This window comes from Panthera pardus, unplaced genomic scaffold (genome assembly GCF_024362965.1).
Source record: "Panthera pardus isolate Hobbes unplaced genomic scaffold, ASM2436296v1 HiC_scaffold_22, whole genome shotgun sequence".
NCBI classification, from domain to species: Eukaryota; Metazoa; Chordata; class Mammalia; order Carnivora; family Felidae; genus Panthera; species Panthera pardus.
The window spans coordinates 64088688-64114059 of NW_026526788.1; the positions used below are offsets into that span (position 1 = coordinate 64088688).

The 25372-nt window shown below is 39.2% G+C and overlaps 1 protein-coding gene across 7 annotated transcripts in view; it reads right to left on the bottom strand.

Annotated features, from left to right (window-relative positions):
- Positions 1-25372, bottom strand: part of SORCS1 (sortilin related VPS10 domain containing receptor 1) — a 546182-nt gene that overhangs the window by 227997 nt on the left and 292813 nt on the right. For all 7 annotated transcript variants that reach the window (XM_053909904.1, XM_053909903.1, XM_053909906.1 and 4 more), the window contains exon 4: positions 1657-1815. In XM_053909904.1, the coding sequence (XP_053765879.1) occupies positions 1657-1815 (159 nt within the window). The remainder of the gene's footprint in view (positions 1-1656; positions 1816-25372) is intronic.

Sequence of the window (25372 nt, forward strand, 5' to 3'; positions counted from 1 at the left end):
TCCATCTCATTGGAAGTGCACCTGCAAGCATACTTATTTGTGTAAACACGTGTTAAGGCAAAGACCAACACCAAGTACCATTCACCAAGTACTGTGGCTGAGTTGGGGCCACAACTCAGATGTCCACACTCCTCCAGGGTTGTTCACTCGGCCACAGTGGCTGTGGGAGGCCCTGTTTGAAGTGCTGGAACATGAAGGGTTACATGTGTGGGCATCTCTTCCAGCACAACTGTAGAGTTTCTACTTAGCCAGGTAAATCTGGTCCTCACTGTGCCTCTGGCATCAGGGGGAAAATTAACCAACTGTCAAATAAAATACAGTCAACCCAGTGGATTAAATGACTAATACTCTGTGTCCCAAGCTGCTCAGCCTCGCCTCTGGTAACTGCACCATCTTGGACCAGATGCACTGTGGCCTGACTCCAGGAATGAAATTTTACATTCTGCTGAAAGGGTAGCCAGGCTGCTCAAGAGGAAAAGAAGATACTAATTGTAAATCTTTTCTATTTTTAGGCTCAATGTGCATTTTGTTTGGCAGTAAGGGCAGCATGAATAAAACTCCAATCCTAAGAATTTTAATTTGCCACCTCCAAAATGCCCGAGTCAGTAGAGATCTTGGAAGGTTGCATCTACCCTTCCCCTGCCTTCAGGAAGAACCTTGCACATCTACATCTGCTCGACAGAAAAAAAAACAAACCCTAGAATAACCTCCTCACTCACAGAAGTTCGGTATCTCTTTAAATATATGTAATTTCTAGCACAAGATTCCCATAAAAAGATTTTGCAGAATAACTTCACTGAATCATTCACTTCACAAAGAGCATTGCAATATTTCACCTATTTTCTCATTGGCTTTTATAGCTAGAGTCTCATATTTGCCTGTAAATCCTTTGTTTCTTTAATTGTATCTGCTGTTGCTCACCTTATATTCTACCTGAAAATTTAAGCTTCTTAAAAGCAGGGACTAGAGATATTTTATAGTGTATGTGTAGTATATAGTATATATCCCATAAAATATATACACATCTCTCTCTCTCTCTCTCTCTCTCTCTCACACACACACACACACACACACACACACACTAGCACAACCTCAGTCAATGTTCTTAAAAAGTAGACCTCTCCTTCAGCACAACCACCAAGAGAAGACAGAGTTGTCCTGTCAGCGTGAAATGACTTGGTTCTGAATAATGTCCTCTATGAACATTATCACTGCTCTTCTGGCCATGTCTCTCACTGTTTTAGCAAATCACTAGTGTTCTTCACCTTTTTAGAGTTTTCTTTCCCAAGAAGGTTCTGAAAAAAAGCTCTGGGCCCTTAATCCAGAAAAATGCTCACATCTCCACATGCACAAAACACTGTCTCAAATTCCATGGGGGGTAGGAGCCCCTGATGGCCCATGGTGTCTATTAATAACTGCTTCTCCACCATGTCTTCCTTAGTGTCAGGCTCTTCCCTTGTATGTTATTTCAGATATTTACACAGCTCAAGCAAGCACCTTGAAATCCTCCTTGCTACTCCCGACCCCCTGGTTCAGAGTTCAGGCTACTGCACAGAACAAAAGTCACTGCCGAGAAGAAAGGTAGAGACAATCAACTCGTGGTCCATCCCCTGGAAAACCAGGCACTGTTGTCTCGAATGAGGTAATTATGCTCACCTTTTGGTCTTGGCTGTATGCCAGAATCCAGTCCTCTTGCTTGGGGTGGAAAAGCAAGCTCTGAATGTAAAAGTTCAGCCGGTACTTCTGATAGGTGGCCCCTTCATCTGAGCTGATCAGTAAGCTGCTCTCAATCTCCGGGTCTGTGAGTAACATGATCTGCAGCCGAGAATTGTTGGGGAAAGAAGACAACAAAACGTTAAGTTTCCAAACTTACAAAAACTAAAGAAAGAAGCTAACAGTTCGGTAAGACAGCAGGAAGGACTAAAGAATGCTTGGCTAAACAAGGACATTGGCTCTGTCGCTTTGTTCTCCTGGACCAATGCCATGAAACTGTTTTCACTAAAAAATAAAAGAGGCAGACAAGCTGAAAGGGAGAGGAAAGAATGAAGTGCATTTTATTGTCTTCTATGGGTCTCCTTGTATTTTCTCAAGGTTATGTCCTTAATCTGAAATATGCCCTACTGTTCCCCTAACCTCAGCCCTCTTTCCTACTGGGCCTTGTCTACTTTCCATTCAAGACTTGTCATAGTCTGCTGTGGTTAAGGTGGAAAGAAAGAGAAAGAGGATGGGGCCCATTCCTTTTTTCCTCTAATCATAAGCCCTCTTATTCACACCAACAATATTCTGTGTCCTCCTACCTTTAATCTGATTTTCTGAGTCTTGACTCAAAGGCTGAGCTTTCTAAATCCACCTCTGGAAATTGTATAAAGGCCAGATTTTATCACCTTTAAACCTATTTTATAATTTGCTGATTTATTTTGCTTCTCATCTACATACTCCCTACTAGTACATCAACTCAATGAGAACAGGGATCTGTGATATTCCTCTCTTTTTCTCCCCCACAAGTATACTCCCAGCAGCTAGAGTAAGGCCCAGTGTATTTTATAAACTCAGTGAGTACTTTCCAAATGAATGAATGAATAAATAAATGGATAAATGAATGAATGTATACATGAACGAATGAATGAATGAATGAATGAATAGAGTTCTCAGACCAGTCACGTCCAATAGAAAGATGCCCAGAATAGTTGGAGCAGATATGAATGGAAGTGCCATGGAAAAGTATCGGATGTTCTTCTCAATCTTTAGCCTACTGACCAAGAAATATGCTTTACATGTGTAAACACTCACAGCTTCAGATGCTTTGTCCTTTCTCGTGAGGATGGTTAACCTTGGCCAGAGCAGTGTGAACAATCCACAAGAGCAACAAGATGGAGGGGCTGCCCTGAAAACGGACTTTTATTCTCTCATTTTATGCCTCTAGGAATGCGTGATAAAGTACCTCATTCCCGACTCTCTGCAGGTCTCCTTTCACTCAGTCAACGTGCACACCTAATGCCTCCAGACAGGTGGCCTTAATGCTACCCATTAACTTGTTCCCCATCAACTTATTAATTGGCACTTTCTGAGTTTGGTTCAGAGAAGCATGAAAGATATGCTTAATGTGTGGTCGTATGAAGAGAAATCACTGCAGCCCAGGGTTTAAAGACTGCCAGCTGAGGACGCAGCAGTTCCAGGAAAAGAAGAGAGAGGAAAGAAAAGGAAAAAAAAAATAGGGTCATGTCATAAAAGATCAAACACATGGGGCTTTCTCAAGCGTGCGGAGGCAATCATATTAAAACCTCAGAATAGTCAGCGTCATCTTTGCAAGTGGTGTCCTGTCACCGCCAATGGCACATGACCACCGCACGCCAGACACACTCAGCCTGGATTGTGTTTCTGTAACCCAGGACGAATTTAAAGCTCCTTGCTATTCCTTCAACCCACCCTTGTTGAAGGAGACAAAGGGATGTGGTGGAGTAAGCGGGATGCTGTGGCCGTCAGCCACACTCTGCACAAGATGAAAAGCACACCTAAAACTGGAGACTAATTGCCTCCTTCCATGTTCCAGGGAAGCCGCTGTCCACCAACCAGAAATTCTGACAAAGTTACACGGGCCTCTCTGTCTTGCACTCACCAAGCGGACAGGGTTCCCTCATCAGATGGCGGAGACAGAACTGCCAGATAATCGACTAAGTACAAGTCACGTGGCTTCATTAAACTCTACCTTATGCACTAAGAAAGGACATTCAGATGGTTCCTAAATTCACAAGAATACTTGCAGGTGATTTCACATTTATTGGCACATAAAAGCTGTCATTTTCCAAATAACAAATAAGTCATCAAATGATCGCACTGCTTTGTGTCTCCAACCACAGTCGACAATAATACATAACAACCTTTCGGCTCTACCGCCAGAAAGTAATTTCCATGATAGTATGAAGAGGATCGATTCTGTAGAGCGGCCATTGTCTCAGGCAAGGTGATTTTTTTTTTCCTCCTCTGACTTTCTATTTCCCTGTCAACCAAAATATGTTTTCCTTTCTTCCCATGAGAGCAGATTGCACCACCTGCTTCCCCTGGCAGACTGTTTCATCAAAATAAAAACAGTAGGCCTACAGAATATCCTCAAATCAAGCTGATTTTCATGTGTCATCTAAAATATTTTTGAGACTCACTAATGGTGTAAGTCATGAGACCATATGAGATATTCCAGATAATACTGGCTGAGGGGAGATAGAATAACACAAGCATTTTCAAACGCAAGGATACTTAATATTAAATAAACAAAACTCCTGACCCCCTTGGTTTTTTATTCCAAATGCTAAAAGTATATAGACCCAAATCTCAGCTTCTCTCTCCAGTCCTCACCTGAAACCCTATCTGAAAATCTGACATTTTGGAAATGATGGAAGATGTCAGGAAATTCTCCCCTGTAAGATTTATAGGTGTATCTGTATGACACAAACCTTCCAGTGGTTCCTCTCTCAAATATCTGCTCAAATCCAGGCAAAACAAACAGGTCAATCTGGACCCATTTTTATTTAGCCATTTTTATTGCACAAACAACTTTGTAAGGCTGCAGAAGAATTTAAAATAAAAGAAAAATAAATTGCTCATGACCCCATTCCTTGAACAAGTCAAACCATGTGTGTGCTTCCCTCTACTTCTTTATTTGCATCTATATATAATATCATGGATGTAGTGGGTTTTCCCACTTAATATAATGGCCTATGTTCATTTCTAACTGAACCAGAAACACACAAATGCATATCCTCACACGAGTATGTACCATTGTGTATAAAATATTTCAATTACTTAATCATAGCCTTCAACATAATTAGGTTACAATCAGTGCAGTGGTTGAGTAGCGATAAGTACTTGACAATTTACTATTAACTGAATACATAGAATCCTATTATTTCAGTCATTAAATTCAAATTTTTTTAGTAATTTACTCAAATGGGTTGAGGTTTATGGTATCCTTTTGAAGGTTATTACAAGTAAATAAGTTAAGAAGTAAATAATGAATTTAAGCAACATCTAAATAGAAAAACGTTTAACCTATTTGAGAAAAAGAAACAATGTAAAAATAAATGTGATCCAATCTTTAGACATAAATGATGGCATTTATAAATAAAGTTCTATCTTCTCAAAAAGGTGTTCTCCTAGGAAATATTATCAAAATAATACCTTCAAGTTACTTACTACTCCTCAAAAAATAACAGATTGCACTTCTTTTTTTAAGTTTATTTATTTTGAGAGGGAGAGAGAGTACATGCCTGTACATATGAGTAGAGGAGGGGCAGAGAGAGAGGGAGACAGAGAATCCCACTTAGGCTCCACTCAGTCAGTGCAGGCAGAGCCTGATGTGGGGCTCAAACCCATGAACCATGAGATCATGACCTGATCAAACATGAACCATGAGATCATGACGTGAGATGGAATCAAGAGTTGGATGCTCAACTGACTGAGCCACCCAGGTGCCTCAACAGATTATATTTCTTAAATATGTTCAATGATCCCTGGTTTTGCTGGTTTATGCTGGCTCTCTGGCCCCTTTTGGCTTTTAATGTTTAATCCTCTGCATTCTAGAATAGGATCATAATGAGGGAATTTTAGGAGGACTTTGTAAAAGGCATGAATCTAAACTTTGTACAGTTCCTCAAGTCAGTTCTCTAACCAGAGAGGACCTTGTTTGGCTGGCATAAAGCTTGGTCCATAGTAGGTCCATAGATCTTTGTAAATAAACAAATGAATGAATAAATGAGTGTGTAAATGAGTAGGTTCTTTTCATACCTGACTTTGGCTGAATGCAGTCCATGGACCCCAGTGACATTATGAGTCTGAGTCCTCTCAAACAAATCCTTGCTCTTGTACTTGGAGGTAAGGACGGTAGAGACAAGGGGAAGAGCCTGTCTTTAACAGGAGAGTAATTATTCTCTGTTCAGATCAGCCCGTGAATGATTAGAACCAGTTTATGTATGCCTTGCTGGGTGTGCACACACACCACGCTGACTGCATCTGTAGATGAATTGTTTTCCATAGAAAGTCAATAACAGTGACACAGGCTCCCGCCACCCAACCTTAAGCAATCATTCATCATCCACTTTGGGAGAAGGAAGAAACTTTATTTGCTTTTCCTAGAGGTGACAAATGAACACGAAATACAATTTATAGATTTAAAATATGTCACTTCTCTCTTTTTTTGGTATTAGTCCTTCTGACAACTCAGTGTCATCAGAAATTAAATACATCTTTATTCTCTTTGACTTGCTTCAGACTCAACATATGGCTACATGATGTAATTCTACAAAAGTCTGCCTGGCAGCCTTCTGATTCTTCCAGGTGCCTACTGAGGACATCCCCCTACTATTTAGTTTTCCACATTCTCCTAGATGTGTTGTTCTTGGAATTCCATCATTTACCCATTTAGACAAAGTGGTAGTTAATAAGGGGCAATTTCACCACCTCCAGGAATACACCTGTTCTTACCATTCCTCTGGTCCTAAAGCACAAAGTATTTATTTTAGGTGTTGTTCACTATTTGTTTGCTCATTTGTCTACTCCTTGTCGTTCATGGACTCTAATCATGAAGAGGTAATATACTGGGGATATCTCTCTTGCTTTGCTTAAGGCTTAACTGAGATTTAGACGCCTGTATCACAGGTGCAAAACAAATACTTTCCATAATGATAATGACAATGACAAAAAAAAAATACTGATAGTAGCGACTGGGCACTCCAGTTACCTAACCACTGTATTGAAACAAGAATCTATCTATAAACACTATAAGAGGCTATTTGCAAACCTCTGGCTTCAATATTAAAAACAAATTAGGTAAAATTGAATCAGAGCAGGTAAATGATGTGCTATCAATATAGGTGGAAAAGCTGCCTTTTCCCAAGGCGAGCTGAGCATTTATCCTTACCAGATGAGTGGAGAGTGACAACAATAAGCGCTTACCAAGTGGCTGCCGTTTGGAGGACAGTGTTAGGGAAAGCTATACAGGATCCTAGAGTGACCCATGAAAAGGAAGTCACTGAAGTACAAACAACAGCAAGAAAAGGAGAGGGAAGTGATTAAATAGAAAAAAAAAAAGTTCAAATAAGTATACACTGGTAGAATCTGTAGAAAGGTGGACTCAGTATACAATCCGACTCCTACCCACCGGCCCCCCCTCCCAAGCTCAGTGAAGCTCCTCTAACGCGCAATCCATGTTCATTAACACAAAGTACGGTCATTAAATACTAAGAGGCCAAGAGAACATTTGGGCAACAGACCGTTTACTCCTGACCTGAAAGTTGATTCAATGAAATTGCAGGGAAACTGTGGCATTATATTCTAAACAGTTTATTCTGTGACTTTACTTTTAAGTTTGTTTATGTTGAGAGAGCAGGGGTGGAGAGAGAAAGAGCATGCACATGCAGGGGATGGACAGAGGGAGAGGAAGGGAGAGGATCCCAAGCAGGCTCTGTTCTGTCGGCACAGAGCCTGTCATGGGGGCTCAATCCCGAGAATCACCAGGTCATGACTGGTGCAGAAATCAAGTAACAGACACTTGACCCGCTAAGCCACACAGGCACCCCTCAATTTTATTGTTCTTAATGCGGACCCAAAGGCTTTGACTTTTTAGGGGCAAAAAGTATTTTCAAGAAGTATATAGAATATTATAATTCCAGTCCTTCATACATCTATTACTAGCCTTGTCAGAAAACTCCAGTTCTTAATTATTACATAACAATAAACTGTGCTCCTTTTGCCCAACTGTGTAGAGTACACAAAAAATTAATGATGTTCACTGGGAATGACAATGTATAGGTTACACTCCTTGGAAGACAACTCAAGAAAAAAAGCCTACGATTGAGTTCTTATTTCTCTTGGAACTACTGAACATAATTCTCTCCTTTGACTCAACTGAGAGAATATCAAACTAAAAAACACCATTTCATGGCAAGAATCTGCTTCCATTACCGTGGATGAAACTAATCGTCCTACAAAGGAAACGTATGTTCATGTACACGGACAGGTTGATCTCCAGGGCTGAGCATAGGGATCGTGAACCACAGATCTGTTTTCCATGTGAAGAGTCATGATCAAGTCCTAAACCTGACCCCAGTCAATGTTGCTGTGAATGTGTGTACTTTCTCAGAAAAAAAAACAAAGAAAGAGAGTACATGTTGTGAAGGTCATTCATGTCACGAGAAGAACGAAAAACAAACTATAAACATAAATTATAATCACAGGAAATAACAAGGGGTCTGACTCCAAAGATGGATTTGAGTTTCATCTCTGCTATGTATCAGTTATGCCACTCTGAAAAGCTCATAGCTCACTTTAATCTTTTATGAGCCTGTTCTCTTGTTGAGAGTAGTAACACTATATAAAAAAAGTTTACACTTACTGAGTATCTGTTGTGTACAAGAAACTCTACTAAGCCATTAAAATATTACTTCCTTAAATTGTTTAAAAATACTTCAGGTAGATACTATGTCCATTTGGCACATGAGGAAATGAGGCTTAGAGAAATGAGGTGATTAGTTCAAGGTCACACAGCTAGTCAGTGGTAAAGCTGTCTATGGCATATGCTGCAAGGGTTTATGTATAGATTAAGTTCATCCGTGTGAAAGCAATGCTAAATTTTATGCTAATGTTAATATTAGTACTTCACAAAGAATGGCACATTTAGTACTGTATGTTTTATAAAAATGTGGGAGTTGAGTTCAAGAGAGGGGAGGAGGAGAGAGGAAGGAAGGGGGGAAGGAAGGGGGGAGAGAGAGAGAGAGAGAGAGAGAGAGAGAGAGAGAGAGAGAGAGAGAGATGGACTATATTTTAAGTATCTCACAAAAATATTGCCTAGATGAGGAAAGGGGGTTGGCAATAAGCAATTAGGAGTTAGGTAATGGAGACTCTCAATAACAAAATGACTGATGAGATATTCCTGAAGAAATAAAGGTAATGTTTTGGCTGTAAATACAAATCTATGAAATCAAAATACCCAGACCTGCTTCACACTCAGATTTTTCATAATGACCCTGGCCTTCTTTTCTCACCCTTCTAGCATCACTCCTCCGGAAGACTGGTTTTATGCTTTATCACAAGTATAGGTTAGAAAAAAATGACAGAAATGAGCAAACAAGGTCTGACTTAATCATAGCACAGGTGGGGAAACAAACATTTCCCTCACAAGTAGATTCTCGAGGAAATTTATGCTAAAGCCAATAAAAATTGTTAACAGTGTAACTGATTTTATGATAAAGAGATCATATGACTCATTGGCACCTAAAAAATGAAGTCATTTTACCAGAGAAATAGCTATTGTCATACAAAGGGGAAAGGAGGGAATATGGAATATTCATGAACAGTTAGCATTGTATCATCTGGTTCTTAAAAAATAAGATTTTAGGGGTACCTGGGTGGATCAGTCAGTTAAAGCGTCCGACTTCAGCTCAGGTCATGATCTCACACTCTGTGAGTTCGAGCCCCGCATCAGGCTCTGTACTGACAGCTCAGAGCCTGGAGCCTGCTTCAGATTCTGTGTCTCCCTCTCTCTCTGCCCCTCCCCTGCTCATGCTCTATCTCTCTCTGTCTCAAAAATAAATAAAAACATTTAAAAAATAAGATTTTAAAGGAAGAGAATGATGGACAAATTTGAGAGATATTTTTAGTATTGCAGCCACTATGGAGACTGATTAAAAACCTTGAGAATATTTGAGCTTCCTTCAAAATTCCAGCATTATCCCATAGCATCCACTCAAACTCAATCAGAACACACTTCCATGGTCATTACAAGTTCCAGAGTAACTTCTCTCTTAAATCCCCAAAGATCTATAAATGCCAAAAGGTTACATCATTTTAAAATGTTAGCTGCTATCAGACAGAGGAGCGATGCTGGGAGAAACGGACATTCATCTTCTTTGCTCCTGGGAAACTTTACAAGAAATGATGTTCATTTAATGATAAGAAATCTCTTTATTCCACCAGAAACGATAAAAGGAGAAGAGGTGGGGAGGAAGAGAGAGCAAGAAAGAGAAGCTATCGGTATATTTTAACATTGATTTAGGTGAGGGACACACCATTTTTGGTTAAATCTCTAAGTTGTGCATCTGATTTTAGAGTTTGAATAAATGTCAAGTTGAAAGTCAAGAGAATGAAAAGAAGAGCCCATACGAATGAATCTATCCTAAAAACGAGTGAACAGAATGTGCCCACATTCTTCATCCCTTGCTTTACCGTACCATCATCCTGACAAGCATGTTTCAGTTTTACTTACTTCTATTAATGCTTCATGGTAAATGGGCAAATATACCAGGGTGGATCGGGGAAGATTAATGAGGTCTCAGCCACACGAGACCCTGCTAATGCGTTTGGCTATTAAAGCTTTCCTGAGAAGACTGTGGAGACCACCAGGGGTTTCTCTCAAACAGGATTTGCAGATTAGTGAAGTGAGAATCTCCCCTGCAGTATCACTGCAGAGCTCCCAGGAAGATGGGGCGGAAAGGGAACATCCAGGAAGAAGTGCCTCCTGTTAACACAGAGATCTGCTTCATGTAAATTTTTTTTTCCTTAGGTCTTCAATTATTTAACGACAGACACTGATCATTTCGAGTTGTTTTTTAGAGGGAGAAAATGGTGAATATGCTTAATCGACATGCCCCTGGGGGTAATTACACGATCTGCTGCTTTTCCTCCCTACTTTCTTCCTTTCCTTCAGAGCAGGTGGTATAGCAGTGCAGTGTTCTAAGATGATGTGGTTTTTCCCCCCAAGACTGCATTTTCTAGGCCCTTCTATATCTCAGGTTAATTCCACTTGAAAATGCATACTCATAAATAGCACAACGGGTACAATATATTAAAGAGAAAAGGGTCTCTGTTCCACTTATTTACTGCTGTTTAACAAAGTACCTCAAAACTGTGGCTTCAGACAACTATTTATTTTGCTCATGGTTTTGTGGGTCAGGAATTCGGGAAGAGCTCAGCGAGGTAGTTGGTTTCAAAGCCACATGATGTCAACAGTGAGTCTGGAACCAGTGGTTCTACTTCCAAGATGGCTTCTTCACTCGTGTAATTGGCCTTAGCATCTCTCTCTTTCTACATGGAAGGGCATTCTCTCCATCTTGTCTGAACTTCACAAAGCATTGAATTTTCATCATTCTTGGATTTCTTAATTGGTGACCAGCTTCCTCAAAGTGTGAGTATCCCAAAAGCAAGTAATTCAAGAGACTCAAGTGGAAGGTGCAATGCTTCTTATGACCTGGCTTCAGAAGTCCCAGCACATCCATTTTGCCACGTTCTATTGGATAAACAAGTCACCAATTCTGGGTGAGATGTAAAGGCAGGGTGGGGAATAACTCCACCTCTTCAGGGAGGAAGAATACTTATACAGAGGAAAGAGTGGCAAGAATTGGTGGCAGCCATTTTGGAGATACATGATGACAACTATTTTCTGCACAATTTGTCACTTAAAATTAAAAGGAGAATATGATTCAAAGTTTGTAATTATTGTTATATTCAATATGAATACTAAGGTCTTCTTGTGATCAGAGCATATTTGACATACAGATAATTTGAAGTTGTCAGATTTTTCATTGGGTTTCAGCTACCTTAAACTTTTTGAACGCAGTACATTCCTAATCTGGTATCACTTCAAGGTGAATACTTATTGAAGACCAAATGAATTTTATTGTTAGTCACAGAGACATCAAGAGACCCAAGGTCACAGAATTCTAGGCTGTGGATTTTTTAGGGTGTATAAATTATCCAGATTAAATTACAGAAGGATAAATCTGTTAAATGTCCATTAGAGTGTGCATAACTAAGTCTTTATTAAGGGAGCCCATATCTAGGTATTACAGTCTCATCATTTAATTAAGGATACGATACTTTTTAAAAAATGAGTTTCTTAGGAGCAAAATAGTCTTTGTCTCTTTATGTCAACAAAAAAAGCACCAATACCAATTACAATATAACCTAGCAATTGAAACCAAGATACTTACTGTTCTCTCGGGTCTTAAAAAAACAAGTGACTTTTAGGTAACCTCGGACTAACAAAAACAACACAAGACCATTTGTGTCTGAGGGTGAATGGATGAATGGTAAATGTGTCTCAGACACATACAGAAATTTCAATTTTTATCATGGTGCAGGCCTGTGTAAAACCATCCAAAATTTTTATTTTATGTTTTTTTTATTTTATACGCATCCTGCTGCATAACTCAATTCCTACTGATACTATGCCAACTCTGTAAAACACTCATCTGCTCCAAGATACTACCAACAGGGAATCTACACTTTAAGAAAATAACCACAAAGTCAACTCTCTTGACTTCAGTGGTATTTCTCAGCACCCCAATTCAAAAGGAAGAAAAGGGCTCTAAAAAAGTGTTCAAAAAGAACACAAATCTTGCCACCATAGAACCTCTGCAAACCACATGATCTTTTACGGGTCTGTGCCAACATCATTTACGAGTCTTGTCATCACAATTGCTCAGAAGTTACCACGCTTAACAATTAGACTGATTCTTTAATCAAGGTGCTACCATACGATCCAATTATAACGGTGCAATTCTCTTTTGTGACTGTACCAAAGTACTTTTAGACTGGGATTCAGATATGTGATGAGTTGAATACACCTATAAAGACACTACCATTTACAAAGTTGGCTGATCTTGATTTCAGAGCTGCTTTGACCATATGACAGTTCACAGCCAGTTTGGCTTTCTCTGAATGGATCCCAGGGAGAGTGAACATATGTCCTGGACAGATTTCGTCCTAGACAGTCCTGGTTTAGTCATGTTGTATCATCATAAATATTATTATTGACACCCAAAAATGTATTGTTTGGGCAATAAATTACAAGTCAACCTAGTGGGACAAAGATTTATCTGAAACCCTCAAAACATTATTCCAAAAGTAGGTAACCAAGCAAATTAAAAACAAACAAAAGAAAAAAAAAACAGTTACTACATTTAATGAGAGAAAAAAAAAATCTTCAAACACATGGGTAGACCCACACATTCCTTAACAGAATTACACCACATATCCTTTACTTACCTTTCTCTGAAACTCGGGGTCATGAAAATATATCTCAATTAATTCATTTTGCTATGATATAATAATGCTTTCTAGAACTACTGAAGTGTGCCGAGCTCTCTGCTGAACATGAAATAGTTTTCTGAAGTCAGACCATTTTTCTTAACCCACCCCCAGCCTTCCACTGTCAGACAGGCTCTTGCTAATATAATAGAAACCTCTCTTCCACCTTCAGTCTAAATAATTCTCCCAATGACATATATTTATTAAATTAGGAACGAATTTCCCAAGTTAAACCTGTCTTAAAGAAAATTTATGTTTTTCTGGAAACCTTACCCAAATATATTGATCACTAAGCGAAGCCTCACCCGTGAAATAGTGAGTGACTACCTCCCAGTTCTTAGACACTCTCTACTTGCTTCAGCCTCTGTGGAACAGCTGACAAGACTAACAGGTTCTTCATTAGTATCCGCACCAATCATGTTCTTTTCCTCTAAAGGCCACACTTTTAACTATCAAGTTGCAGCTCAGTCTTGCTACTGGGGAGCCCCTCAAACCTGGTCTCTCTTCAATTCACAAACAGCTGGTCCTGGACCTAATTCCTTCAACTCAGAAAAAAGGATAAAGACAAAGATAATAGGAGTACAGGTTTTTAACCTACTTGGCAGGTGTCTAGTGTGTGCTAAATATGCATGTGCCAATGGTATGAACATGTTGGGGTTTTTTTATTATTATTCATCTTTTTTTAAAACTTAGTAATTTTTTTCAAATATGAGCAAGAATTAACATGTATGCATTACAGTAAATTTTGAAAAATGCCCTTAAAACATACTTAGGAGAAAGAAAAGAAAAATCACTCAATCATCATTAGGCAGAGATAATTATCACTAATGTTTTGATATCTGCTTTCCCAATCTTTGTTTCTATGCAAACACAGATACACACAAAGATACAAATGGGGGAGGAGAAGAAAGCACAGGGGGCGAGACAGAAAAAGAGAGAGAGAAAAGAGATTTATAAAGCGAGAGAGTACACGTGATACTTTTTTAACCTGCTTTCCTCACTTTAAAACTATACTGCAAACATTTTCTAGGCTATTAAATATTCTTCCGTGTTATCATTTTTTATTGGCTACACAGAATTTGATTGTATGGATAAGCCACTACGTAATGTATCCCTTATTAGAAGGTACCCAAACTTCACTGGTTCATAATCTTATGAGCCAAAGTATATTAATATTTCTGTACATCAATTATTATTTCCTCAAGTCGTTTCCTCAATGTAGAATTTTTGGAGCAAAGACATGAATTCTGTAACTTCTTTCGATTCATATGACCAAATGTCTTTCAGAAAAAGAAAGTCCTAATTCAGAGTTCCTTGGCATGTCTTGGGAAGTACCTGTTACCAACGTGAGATTTTTCTCTCTCTTTTTATAATGTTTTCTAAGCTGACTGGGTGAAAAGGCATGTTTTGCATCAATACACATTACTAATGATAGTCAATTTTCCTTCCTCTCTCTCTTCCTTTTGTCATTTGTGTTTAGACATTTGAATATCCTCATTTGGTAGACTGCTGGTTCATATTTTTTCTCCACTTTATTATTTATTATTTATTAGTATTAGTATTTTAAAGCAAAACAATTTAATGGAGAAAAGATAGCTAAAACAACTGGACATCCACATGCAAACAAATGAAATCAGCCTCTGGCTTTACACTTTCACAAGAATAACTCAAACGGATCACAGATCTAAATGTAAAACATGCAACTATAAAACTTCTGGAAGATAACATAGAAGAAAATCTTGGTGACCTTGGATTTGGCAATTAATTTTTAGATACGACACCAAAACACAACCATAAAAGACTCTTAATGACAGTGAACAAACTTAAGGTTGATGGAGGGAGGGGGTGGGGGATGGGCTAGATGGATGATGGGTATTAGGAGGTCACTTATGATGAGCACTGGGTGTTGTATGTAAGTGATGAATCACTGAATTCTACTCCTGAAACCAATATTTCACTGCATGTTAACTGAAATTTAAATAAAAATTTGAAACAACAAGGAAAAAAAAAAGAGACACTTAACGACTGAGCCACCTATGTTCCCCAAAGCAGTTTTTAATAATAATGAAATCCAGATCAGGATTTGTTCTTCCATTTTATTATTTTTAAAATACTTTTAAAGCTTATTTATTGTTGAAAGAGACAGAGCCAGCACGAGCAGGGGAGGGGCAGAAAGAGAGAGAGGGAGAGGGAATCCCAAGCAGGTTCTACAGGGTCAGCACAGAGCCTGATGCGGGGCTCTAACTCAGGAAACTGCAAGACCATGGAAAGAGTCGGACGCTTAACCACCTGAGCCACCCAAGCGCCCCTTTACTCCATTTTAAATCATGATCGTGCCTCTTTTTCTTGTTGATTTGTATAAATTGCCATTCCTACCTTATTATCTATTTGTAACAGTGCCTAATGTGCTTATACATATTTCCTATCCTTATCTAAGTTTCTGGAAAACACTCTGTACTATCATTCTGCACATACTAAACACATACACAAGGGTGATCCCAGGTGAGTATTTCAAGTTTGAAGACAAGTTCCAAAGAGATTAGAAACTCTACACTGCACAATATTTCAGGAATTGTGTTCCCTGAATAAAGAAGCTGCAGAAAACATTATTTCTCCATTTTTTACTATGCCATCAATTCACAGGCAAGCCTTTCTTGTCATCCATTTATCGTAAATCATAAGATGTTAAAAAATAGTTCACTCACAAAGAGATTCAAATTTGTTAAACTACTATTTAAGAAGATTTTATACATACACGATGTTTCCATTTAAGCATGATATAGCACTTTACAAATGAGAATTAAGATATTCCAACTAGAAAGTGAAGCAAACCTCAAGGGGGTGAAATTAGGCAGGGAGGGTATGAGGATTTCACCAAGATAATGCAGAGCATTTTTTGGCATTTCTATGGCTCATAGCTAAGGACCCAATTCCCAGGACTGTATTCTAAACATGAGACCATATAATAAGCAGGCTTTCTATCCAGTGAGCATGAGCTGGGATTGAGTATTAACCTACTTTGTCTCAAACGTATGAGAAAATGTAAATTCGGCATTTTTTCCTTTTTGGTACAATTTACATTCAAATGATAAGTGACACACTAAATGGAACATTATAATCTTATTTATAAGATATTTCAATAAAAATATAAAAAATACTCTCAATAATTAAAATCCTTAGAATCCCTTTTTAGGCATTTCAAGAATAGAAAAAATATGACTTTTGGAATATAGAGGGTTTTTTTTTTTTTTGAGAGAGAGAGAGAAAATTGTCACTCCTTGTGGGGTGGCCAGATGCTCACCATTCAGCCATTTATTTCTCCTTCTTTCTTTTTCTTCTCTCTAATTTATTTAGGTAGTTTTAGGTACCAAGTGCTAGCTACTAGGCTTAAGACTGGGGAGGAAGTGATGAATGAGACACTGAATGCCTTACTAGACTGAAATTTTCTACAACCCAGCTCTGATCCAGAAACAACAGACAAAATTCAGTGGGAAAACACACAGGTGTATAGGTCCTGGGATGTACAAAGTAACGTGAGGGAACAGGAAAGCAGCTGTGCTCCTGTTCTTGGAATGAGGGAACGAGACACAGAACATGTGACACTAAAAGGGGTTCTGAAGGCTGAGTAGGTATTTGATAGAAGGGGTGGGAAGGATTTCATGGCAGAGGAGTCAGCATGCAAGGACAGAGAAATGCGAACACACATGACATGTTCAGGAAATAGCCAGTCCCTCACGATGGCAGAAGCTAGGTCAAGCAGTCTACAGCCAAGTTCCATAGCTTCATTAGCCATGGAAAGGGATTATGACTTAAATGGCAAGAGAATCTCTTTATTCTGAGTCATCCATACAGATTCAATACAGGAAAACAGAAAGACTATAGCTCACTTAGAATCTTTACCGTGGAGGTAATAAAGAGGTTGGCTTAGAGAAAAGAAAACATTGGGGCACCTGGCTGGCTCAGTTGGTTACATGTCCAACATCGGCTTAGGTCATGATCTCATGGTTCATGAGTTTGAGCCCCACATAGGGCTCTGGGCTGGCAATGTGAGGCCTGGAGCCCACTTCGAGTTCCGTGTGTGTGTGTCTCTCTCCCTGCCCCTTCCCAACTCACACACTCTCTCTCTCCCTCTTTCAAAAATAAATAAACATTATATAATTAAAAAAAAAAAGAGCGACGAAAATGTGGAGTCAAGGAACTCACTTGAGAGGTTATTGCAATGGTTCATCTAAGAAAAGTTTGTCAGGAACATACCCAGACAATCTTAGACCAACTAAAAGTAGTCCTAAAACTGGGCATTTAAGCATTACTACAAGGATTCCAATCCACTGGGATTCCAATCATACTTTATAATTATTTCCAGACATATTTTTAAGTACTGCAGATTATGAAAAAAAGACTTTTTAGAAGCACACCACTTAGGAAATTATAGCTATATCTGACAACCAACACTCTTCAAGGATCCAACAGGAGGGGAGAATAAACATATGTCTCTCCAATTTAACACTTGCCGATGTAAGTGAGCACATGTGCCTTTTCAATGTTCAACACATTCCTCAAGCCACAGAATGTGGAACTGCCACAAAGGAAACCATTAGGATAAAAAGAATCATTTCAGCGAGATTTTTCCCCCCCTTGGCAAGTAGCACAGTGCAATGCAGAGGTTAAAACTCCATGGTCCCAAGCTGACTCTGACCAGCACCCAACTTCCATTTGATTTAGACAATGTTAGCCCAAAGCATAATGTTTATCAGCCTATTTTCTAATAACTTCCAGACTTACAGAGACCCTATTCCCAAGTGGCCATAACCAACAAGAGCTTTAGAGCTGTCATCTCCTACAGAGAGAGGTCATATGGTTTCCAGTTTACCATACTCCACCTCACCCTTTGTTGACTTCTCGACACTGAAAACTGGCCTCTGTTGGCCCTTGTCATTAATATAAGAAAAAGAAAACAGCATAAACTCAGAGCTAAAATAAAAGATAAGTATAGCATCACTGTTGCTGTTCAAAACAGGACAACAAACAACAGATTGCGAGGCCAGGGAGCACATTAGATACTGAAGCTATTCCTCACTTCCCTCAACTCATATGCTCTTTTTAAATTTTTTTTTCCTTAAAATAAAGTGCATGTGCTCAAAAAGTCCCTAGCCACTTAACTCATCAATAATTAATGGTTCAAGCGAACAGGTATTTAAATTGAGACTCCTAGGTAGGAAACAAAAATACAGACTTAGCTTTGAGTCCCAGGTGGGCTGTTTCTTAGCAGAGGTGGGAAACCACCTCTTCTGTCTGATCCTTTATGTCCATGGCTATGAGATGGGGCTAAAAATGCCCACTACACAGAGTAGGTGTTCATGATGATTATTAAAGGGAGTCAAAGCAAGGAGTACAGCATTGTCTTAGCAAAATTGTTATAATCCTATAAAAATGCAATTGTTATGTAAATCTGAGAAATACTAGTGTAAAGAAAAAAAAATGTTTACATTTCCTTTCTTTGGTTTACTAAATAAAGTCTCTAGAAAGCACGTTCTGAATCAAAATGAAGGAGATTTGTAACATCTGTCAAATGTATTAGAAGACAGAAAGCGTTTTTGTTCATGGTGGTTCTGGAGAAGCAGGACTCTGCGAATGCACTTTGGGAAGTACTGATCCACTATCTACATTACTGGTCTGAGATGATACATGGCAGGTGTTAGTTCCCTCTTATAACTCCTTCCAGTTTCTGTGGCTTTAGATCAATCTCAGGACTTTCAAATTTATCTGTGAGGACAAGAAACAAAACAATCAGAATGGGAACACTGAGGAACAGATCCGGTGATATTGTTGCTGGCTACAGACGTGGAAAGAAGGCCTGGCTTTGATGATCCTTCTTGTTTGAAGAGATGACCAAATCTACATCTATTCTGAGCCCTTAGAATAATGAACTTTTACGTTATCTTTGGCATTTGTAGGGAGCGAGATGTTTGCTACAAGTACTCAGGTTATCCAATATGAGGGAGTTAAAAAGAATGTTATAACTATAGGACTAGGAAAGAGGTCCGCTGTTCCCGATCAGAATGTTCTGTAAAGGTAGGGGAGCTGTAGGAGAGGTCATGGGGAAAGGCAGCATCTAGCTGGATAGGAAACAGCATCTAGCAGGATAGAAATGGATAGGCTCCATTTCTGCCACTGTCCAGTTCTGGGACATTGGGAAAGATACTCTGAGCCGTAATTTCACCTCTTAAAAGTCTGGGTTGGAAAAGAAATACAGTTTCTAGTGTCTCTTTTGATTCAAACATAACATAATCATTCTGGGGCAAAAGGAACATTCTAGTGAGATTATGGGCAAATCAAATTTTAGTCAATCAAAACCTATATATCTTTATATGGCATTGCCTTTTCCAAAAATACCATTCTTTATCTTTAACTGATCTTTTCTTGGCACTAGATCCTGGCACTAGTCTTAAATTTTGTTCTTATTTAGTAGAACGTATAAGGATTGCCTGTTATTTAAAACAAGTCAGTGCTGTTTGTGTCTAGTGAAGAATTGATTAATTAATATGTTGGCAGTTCAGATTTTTCTGAAATCAAGGTAAACCTATGGTACCAAAAACAGCCAAAAGAAGTTTGTACTAAATGGGAGCTTTAAACTGTGGAAAGTTCAGCAAGCTTCTATATCTAAGATCACAGATTTTTAAGAAGATGTATATCTTCTTGACATACGGCATTTCTCACCAGTCCCCTTATCAAATTTGTTTTCTCCCTGAAGGTAAATTCTAGTGCTGCCTTCTCCCCTTAAGTCCCATCCCACCCAGGCTCAGTTGTCAATGATACCTATAAGATTATATTTATTTCTTTGAGCTAAAATGTAAAGGTCACTCTGTTTATTAAAGCTCAGCCTTGAGGCTAAATATTTTTCTTCACTTTTCCTGGTGTAAAGGAGGGAGCGGGAGACAGAGACAAAGAAGCATGGGGAATAGAAACTTTTTACTGATTAATTGATGTGAAACTGAGTTCCCTGGATCCCAACCAAATTTAATTTGGCTCATCCACAGTTGAACCGGAATTTTTACTTTGAACCGAGAATAAATCTTACATATAAGAGATAGCACCTTTCTTTTTCTTTTTTCTTTTCTTTTTTTTTTTTTTTTTTTTTTTGATCCGATAACCACTTTGCTCACTGATCTATCACCTTCACTCTAAGAGATTCAGTAAGATTACCTACTGGAAAAAAAACAGTGCCATTTTGTTCTGGCTCTTTTTGTCCTCATCTAGTGCATCAAATACCTCTGAGCATTTTGGAATTCAAAGGCAATAGGATCCAACCCAAATTTCCATTTTTCAAATATAGCATTTGGCTAAAGGATGTTTTACTCTAAGACTGATTGAAAAGTAAACTGCATGGTGCTGCTAATTCTTGGGAATCTTGACCTGAAAAATACCCCATCTTTTCAGTTTACAGCACTATGCTTAGGTGATTTTCATGAAAACTGCACAGATTTTCTTCTAAGCTCTGAATACAACCCTTTTCCAATTTAGTCTCTTGCTGAGGAGGTTTTTGGCTGTACCACAATATGTGAAAAACAGAGAACAGGAACAAACAACCAGGTGCATCCATGAATTTTTAAACCAGGTCTGTTGAAAAACATGCAAAACAAACCCCCCTCTAACCACCCTTGGGGTAAAACATCAATCTGAATATTATCCAGTATCATCTCTGTTATGTGTCTACACGGGCCCCCAACAGATGGCCAGTTTGCTTTTACCACCTTCAAGTCCATGCAATCAACCATACTCAGATGATGGCTTTGGCGGGCTGGGGCTCTGAATGAGCAGTCTGGACACCTAGGGAAACGGTACTTCCCCAGGGTGGTATAGGGTTGTACAAAATAAAACTAATCGCACAATCCTCCAAAACATGCACGCGCGCACACACCCACGCACACACACGCTTTTCTTTTTTTAAAGAACAGTAGGCAGATTAGCCAAGAAGTAAAGCTATAAGACACAAAAAGTTTATTTGACCTTTCTTTGAAATATGAGGACCATTTCTTAAGGGTCCTAAAGGGAGAAATGCCTTCAGTCACCTTATTTTTCCATTTCCTGCACGGAACCCTGCAATTCCTAGATTCAGGCAAAGATCTATAGGACCGAGGGCAGAACCATTACATGCACTTCCTCAAACGCAGTATTGGCTAAAGGGATCAAGCAGGCCCTTTTACACACAATCAGAGTCGGCTGCCAACCCTATTGTGCTGCATCTTAACACAGACCTAGCTTCTGATGATGATGCGCTGTTGCACTGGATGTGTTATCTCATTTGTAACTGACCTACAGTGAGTACTGTCTCCCAACACTTCAGCTCTAAGCTACAGCTCCAATCTCCCAACCAAGAAATGACGCTCTATGAGTGAAGAGATGCACAGAGGACTCAGATGCCAGAGAAAGTAATTGCTCACGTCCATGAATCATTTTGAAAACAAAAAAGTGCTCCCCTAAATAATACTTAAATAAAGCCAACATACGAATGCAAGACTTCCTGAAGGTTGGCATCTCTGTTTTCCAGAACACTTCTAGGACTGTAAACAAAGCTACCTATGAGACGTTACTGTGTCTACATGTTCTCATTCATCAACAAACCACTAACACCACAAACTGAGAGGCCAAAACGTAAACAGGTTATAGGTCCACCTTGAGAAGAAAGAGAGTCTCCTATACTCCCAGTAGACTGGGCTGGGTGACTTTCCTCTGTCCTTCAAAACCACACTGGATGTAATACTATTCCCAAACCAATGACTCAGTGTTGTTGCTGCTTCACTCGTGTGTCTCCTTTACAGACTGGGGTATCCATGGCACACACAGCATCTTTCATCCTCTTCTAGTGTCTTCTGAACAGTAAGTTGTTAATATGGTGACGGAATGCACAGGAACAGAATTTTGTTTTGTATTTTAGAATAATGTACTCATAACTCATAAAGTGTTTAAATGAGCACTTAATATTCACATATTATTACACTGCCTAATATATGTGCCACTGTTTGTAATTCTAAAGAAGACAGTTGGGACAAAGGAAGAAAGGGAAAGAGGAAAATGAGGAGGGAAACAGAATAGGGAGGGAGGGAAGGGGGGACAAGAAGGACAAGGAAGAATGTCCCTAAATAGAATTGTTTGGGGCATTAAACTGAATCCCTGCATACATGTTATGTATTAACCATAATTAGACTGTAATTTTGATATCTTACTAATTCACAAGACATCATATTAATAGCAATATGTACTAGCCTTTCGTATCTGCTAGGACTTGTTCTAAGGGCTTTCTAGATCTTAACTCACGTACGTCTAAAAGGCTACGAGGCAGCTCCTATTAGCCTTATCATTTTACAGATTAATATACTGAAGCACAGACAGGTTAAATGACCAGCCCCAAATCACACATAGTAAGTGGCCAAGCCCAGATTTAATGTAAACATCTAGCTCCAGAATATGTTTCCATCCTTTATGCTATATGGCCTCACTGTGAAGTTAGAAGCATGTACTGAGCACCTTCAAAGGTCAACTCACTCAGTCAGGCACATGAGGGATAGATACGTCTAAGTCACTGCCTCAGAATACCTTCTGCCTGAAGTTCCTTTACTGAGTACGTATCACATTTTCTAAAATAGAAAGTAGCAACCTGAGACTAAAGACAAAATCTCAAATGGGGTGCAGATACTATAGAATCCAAGGGTTAGAAGAAATGTGGGAAGATTGGCTAGTGGCAGAAAGTATCACGAGGCAGGTAATGTAAGCCTGGCTTCAGGGAGGCCTTGCCTGTAGAGGAGGCAAAGCAAAGCATGTGCAATGGCGTAGATACTCAGCAAAACTTGATGTTATACAATTAAAAACAAAAAAGTCCTGCAGGAAAATGCTGCTTTAAATGCTGATGACACAGGGGACACCTGGGTGGCTCAGTCAGTTGAGGTCTGACTTCGGTTCAGGTCATGATCTCATGGTCCGTGAGTTTGAGCCCCGCGTCGGGCTCTGTGCTGACAGCTCAGAGCCTGGAGCCTGCTTCGGATTCTGTGTCTCCCTCTCTCTCTGCCCCTTCCCCACTCATGCTCTGTCTCTCTCTCTGTCTCTCAAAAATGAATAAACGTTAAAAAATTTTTTTTAAATAAAAAAATAATAAAAAATGTAATAAATGCCGATGACACAGGAAGGAAAGAATCATCCTTTATTTGTGGATAATTTTTCCCTTCTGATAAGGAGGACTGGGCCACTTCTCTTTTTACCTGATCATGTGCAAGGGCTTTACCATCTGCAACATAAGTTGAAGCCAACCTAGAGCACAGATCTTGGGCCCAGACCTTTGTTCACCAAAGCAAAATCACCCAGATTGCAAGATTTAAAAGGAGATGCTTAAGCAATGTGCCTGTAGATAAAAATCATGGTTTTGACAATGAGGGGTAGTATTCTTGATGGAACAGATTTAATTCTTTTTTAATGTTTATTTATTTTTGAGACACAGAGAGACAAAGCATGAATGGGGGAGGGTCAGAGAGAGAGGGAGACAGAGAATCTGAAACAGGCTCCAGGCTCTGAGCTGTCAGCACAGAGCCCGAAGCGGGGCTCGAACTCACGGACCACAAGATCATGCCCTGAGCCAAGGTCGGACATTTAACCGACTGAGCCACCCAGGCACCCCTTGATGAAACAGATTTAATGACACATCATTCCAGGATATACCCATGCCTTTACAAAGAAGTATATTTTATGTTAGAAGAGGAGAACATGCTTACTTAGAGAATACTGAACAGTGGGGAAATATGCAAAATTGGGGCACCTAACTTACCAGTGCATGTTTTACAGGACGCTATATGCTCCTTCACCTACACATGCACACACAGAAACACACACATACACACACACACAAGCCTGATGCCTAACAGTGGTTTTCACTGTCATAATACTCTGTATGTTTGCATGGTTAGATTCTGTCTTCTTGGTAGCATGGCTGCAGTTGTGAGAATCCACGCTGTAGTGGGTACTGGTAACACTCAGTATCTCTTCTCTAACATCTATCAGCTCTTTAGCCTTCCTTATCTCAATGACACATCTTGGCTTATCTCCAGCTAGTATATTGTTTATTGATTGCTGCGAATAAGGACGGGAGAGAAGAACATTCTCTGAAAGTTATGAACAACTGATAAAAGAAGTCCTGAATGCAGTATCTATGGAATCGTAACAGCCGAGGGATGCAATGAGATGGATGGCCTCACATCCTCTCCCTGGCTCCCAATCTGGGTTTGTAACAGAGAATGGCTAGAGAAAGTTCCCTATTACAGCTGATTTCTACAAGGACATTTTTCATATCAAAATCTCCAAATATCTACTGTATAGATGATTCGTGTGAGTGAAACTGACATGCAACCATTTCACAATTGGCCTATCGTACAGGTTAAATTTGAGGAGAATATAGGACCAATTTGTGGCAACTGTGAAAAAAGAAGGGTATTTAGAAACCTGGGGTTTCATTAGAAAAAGGAAGTCTGTTGGGCAAGGCACAGGTCAGTCAAACAAACTGATGGGAAAGAGTGAGAAAGTATTTGTCATATTTGCTTCATCAAAGAAAATCTCTTATTCAAAAAAGAGGACACTTCCCAGAGACTAATTCCACTAGATGCCAGATCAGCAGTAGTTTGGAAACATAACTACCAACGATGTGTATGGAAATCATTAATCTCATGCTTTTGGGGAAAATGTATAGTGAAATGCTGTTTTTCAGAAGAGACAATGGAGGATGATGTTTTGGAACCTGGACATCTGGAAGCAACGCTTACTTAGATGTCAGTGACATCATGGATACAGCCTGCGTGTTTCTGGGATGCCAAAGGAAGGTATGCTAGCTACAGACACACTCTAAAATCCCAAAATAATTCTATTTTAGGAAAGCAAAACATCTACAGATAACCCTGAAATCCCATGGAAATCTAAGGTCAGGTGATACTATTCTCAAATTCAGAAGACTGTGTCTTTAAATCACCAAAGCAAAATCTTTTCCCAGAAGTCTCTGAGTAAAACCTTAGGTATTTAAAAAGTTTTTAAATGGAAAAAAAAAATATCTTAGAATCTCTGAAAGACAATGTACGAACGTGGGAATTCTTGAAATTCTTCAGGCAAATTCCACCTGTCTCTTGGCCTTTTAAATCAGGACTTTACTGAATATAATGGTATTTTCTTCCTGGTTTTCTCAAATCTCAAGTTTTCATATCTCAGTATGTTTGGACTTTCACTCTTTGATCAAGTCTCTGGTTTTAGTCCTTACACGTATTTCTTC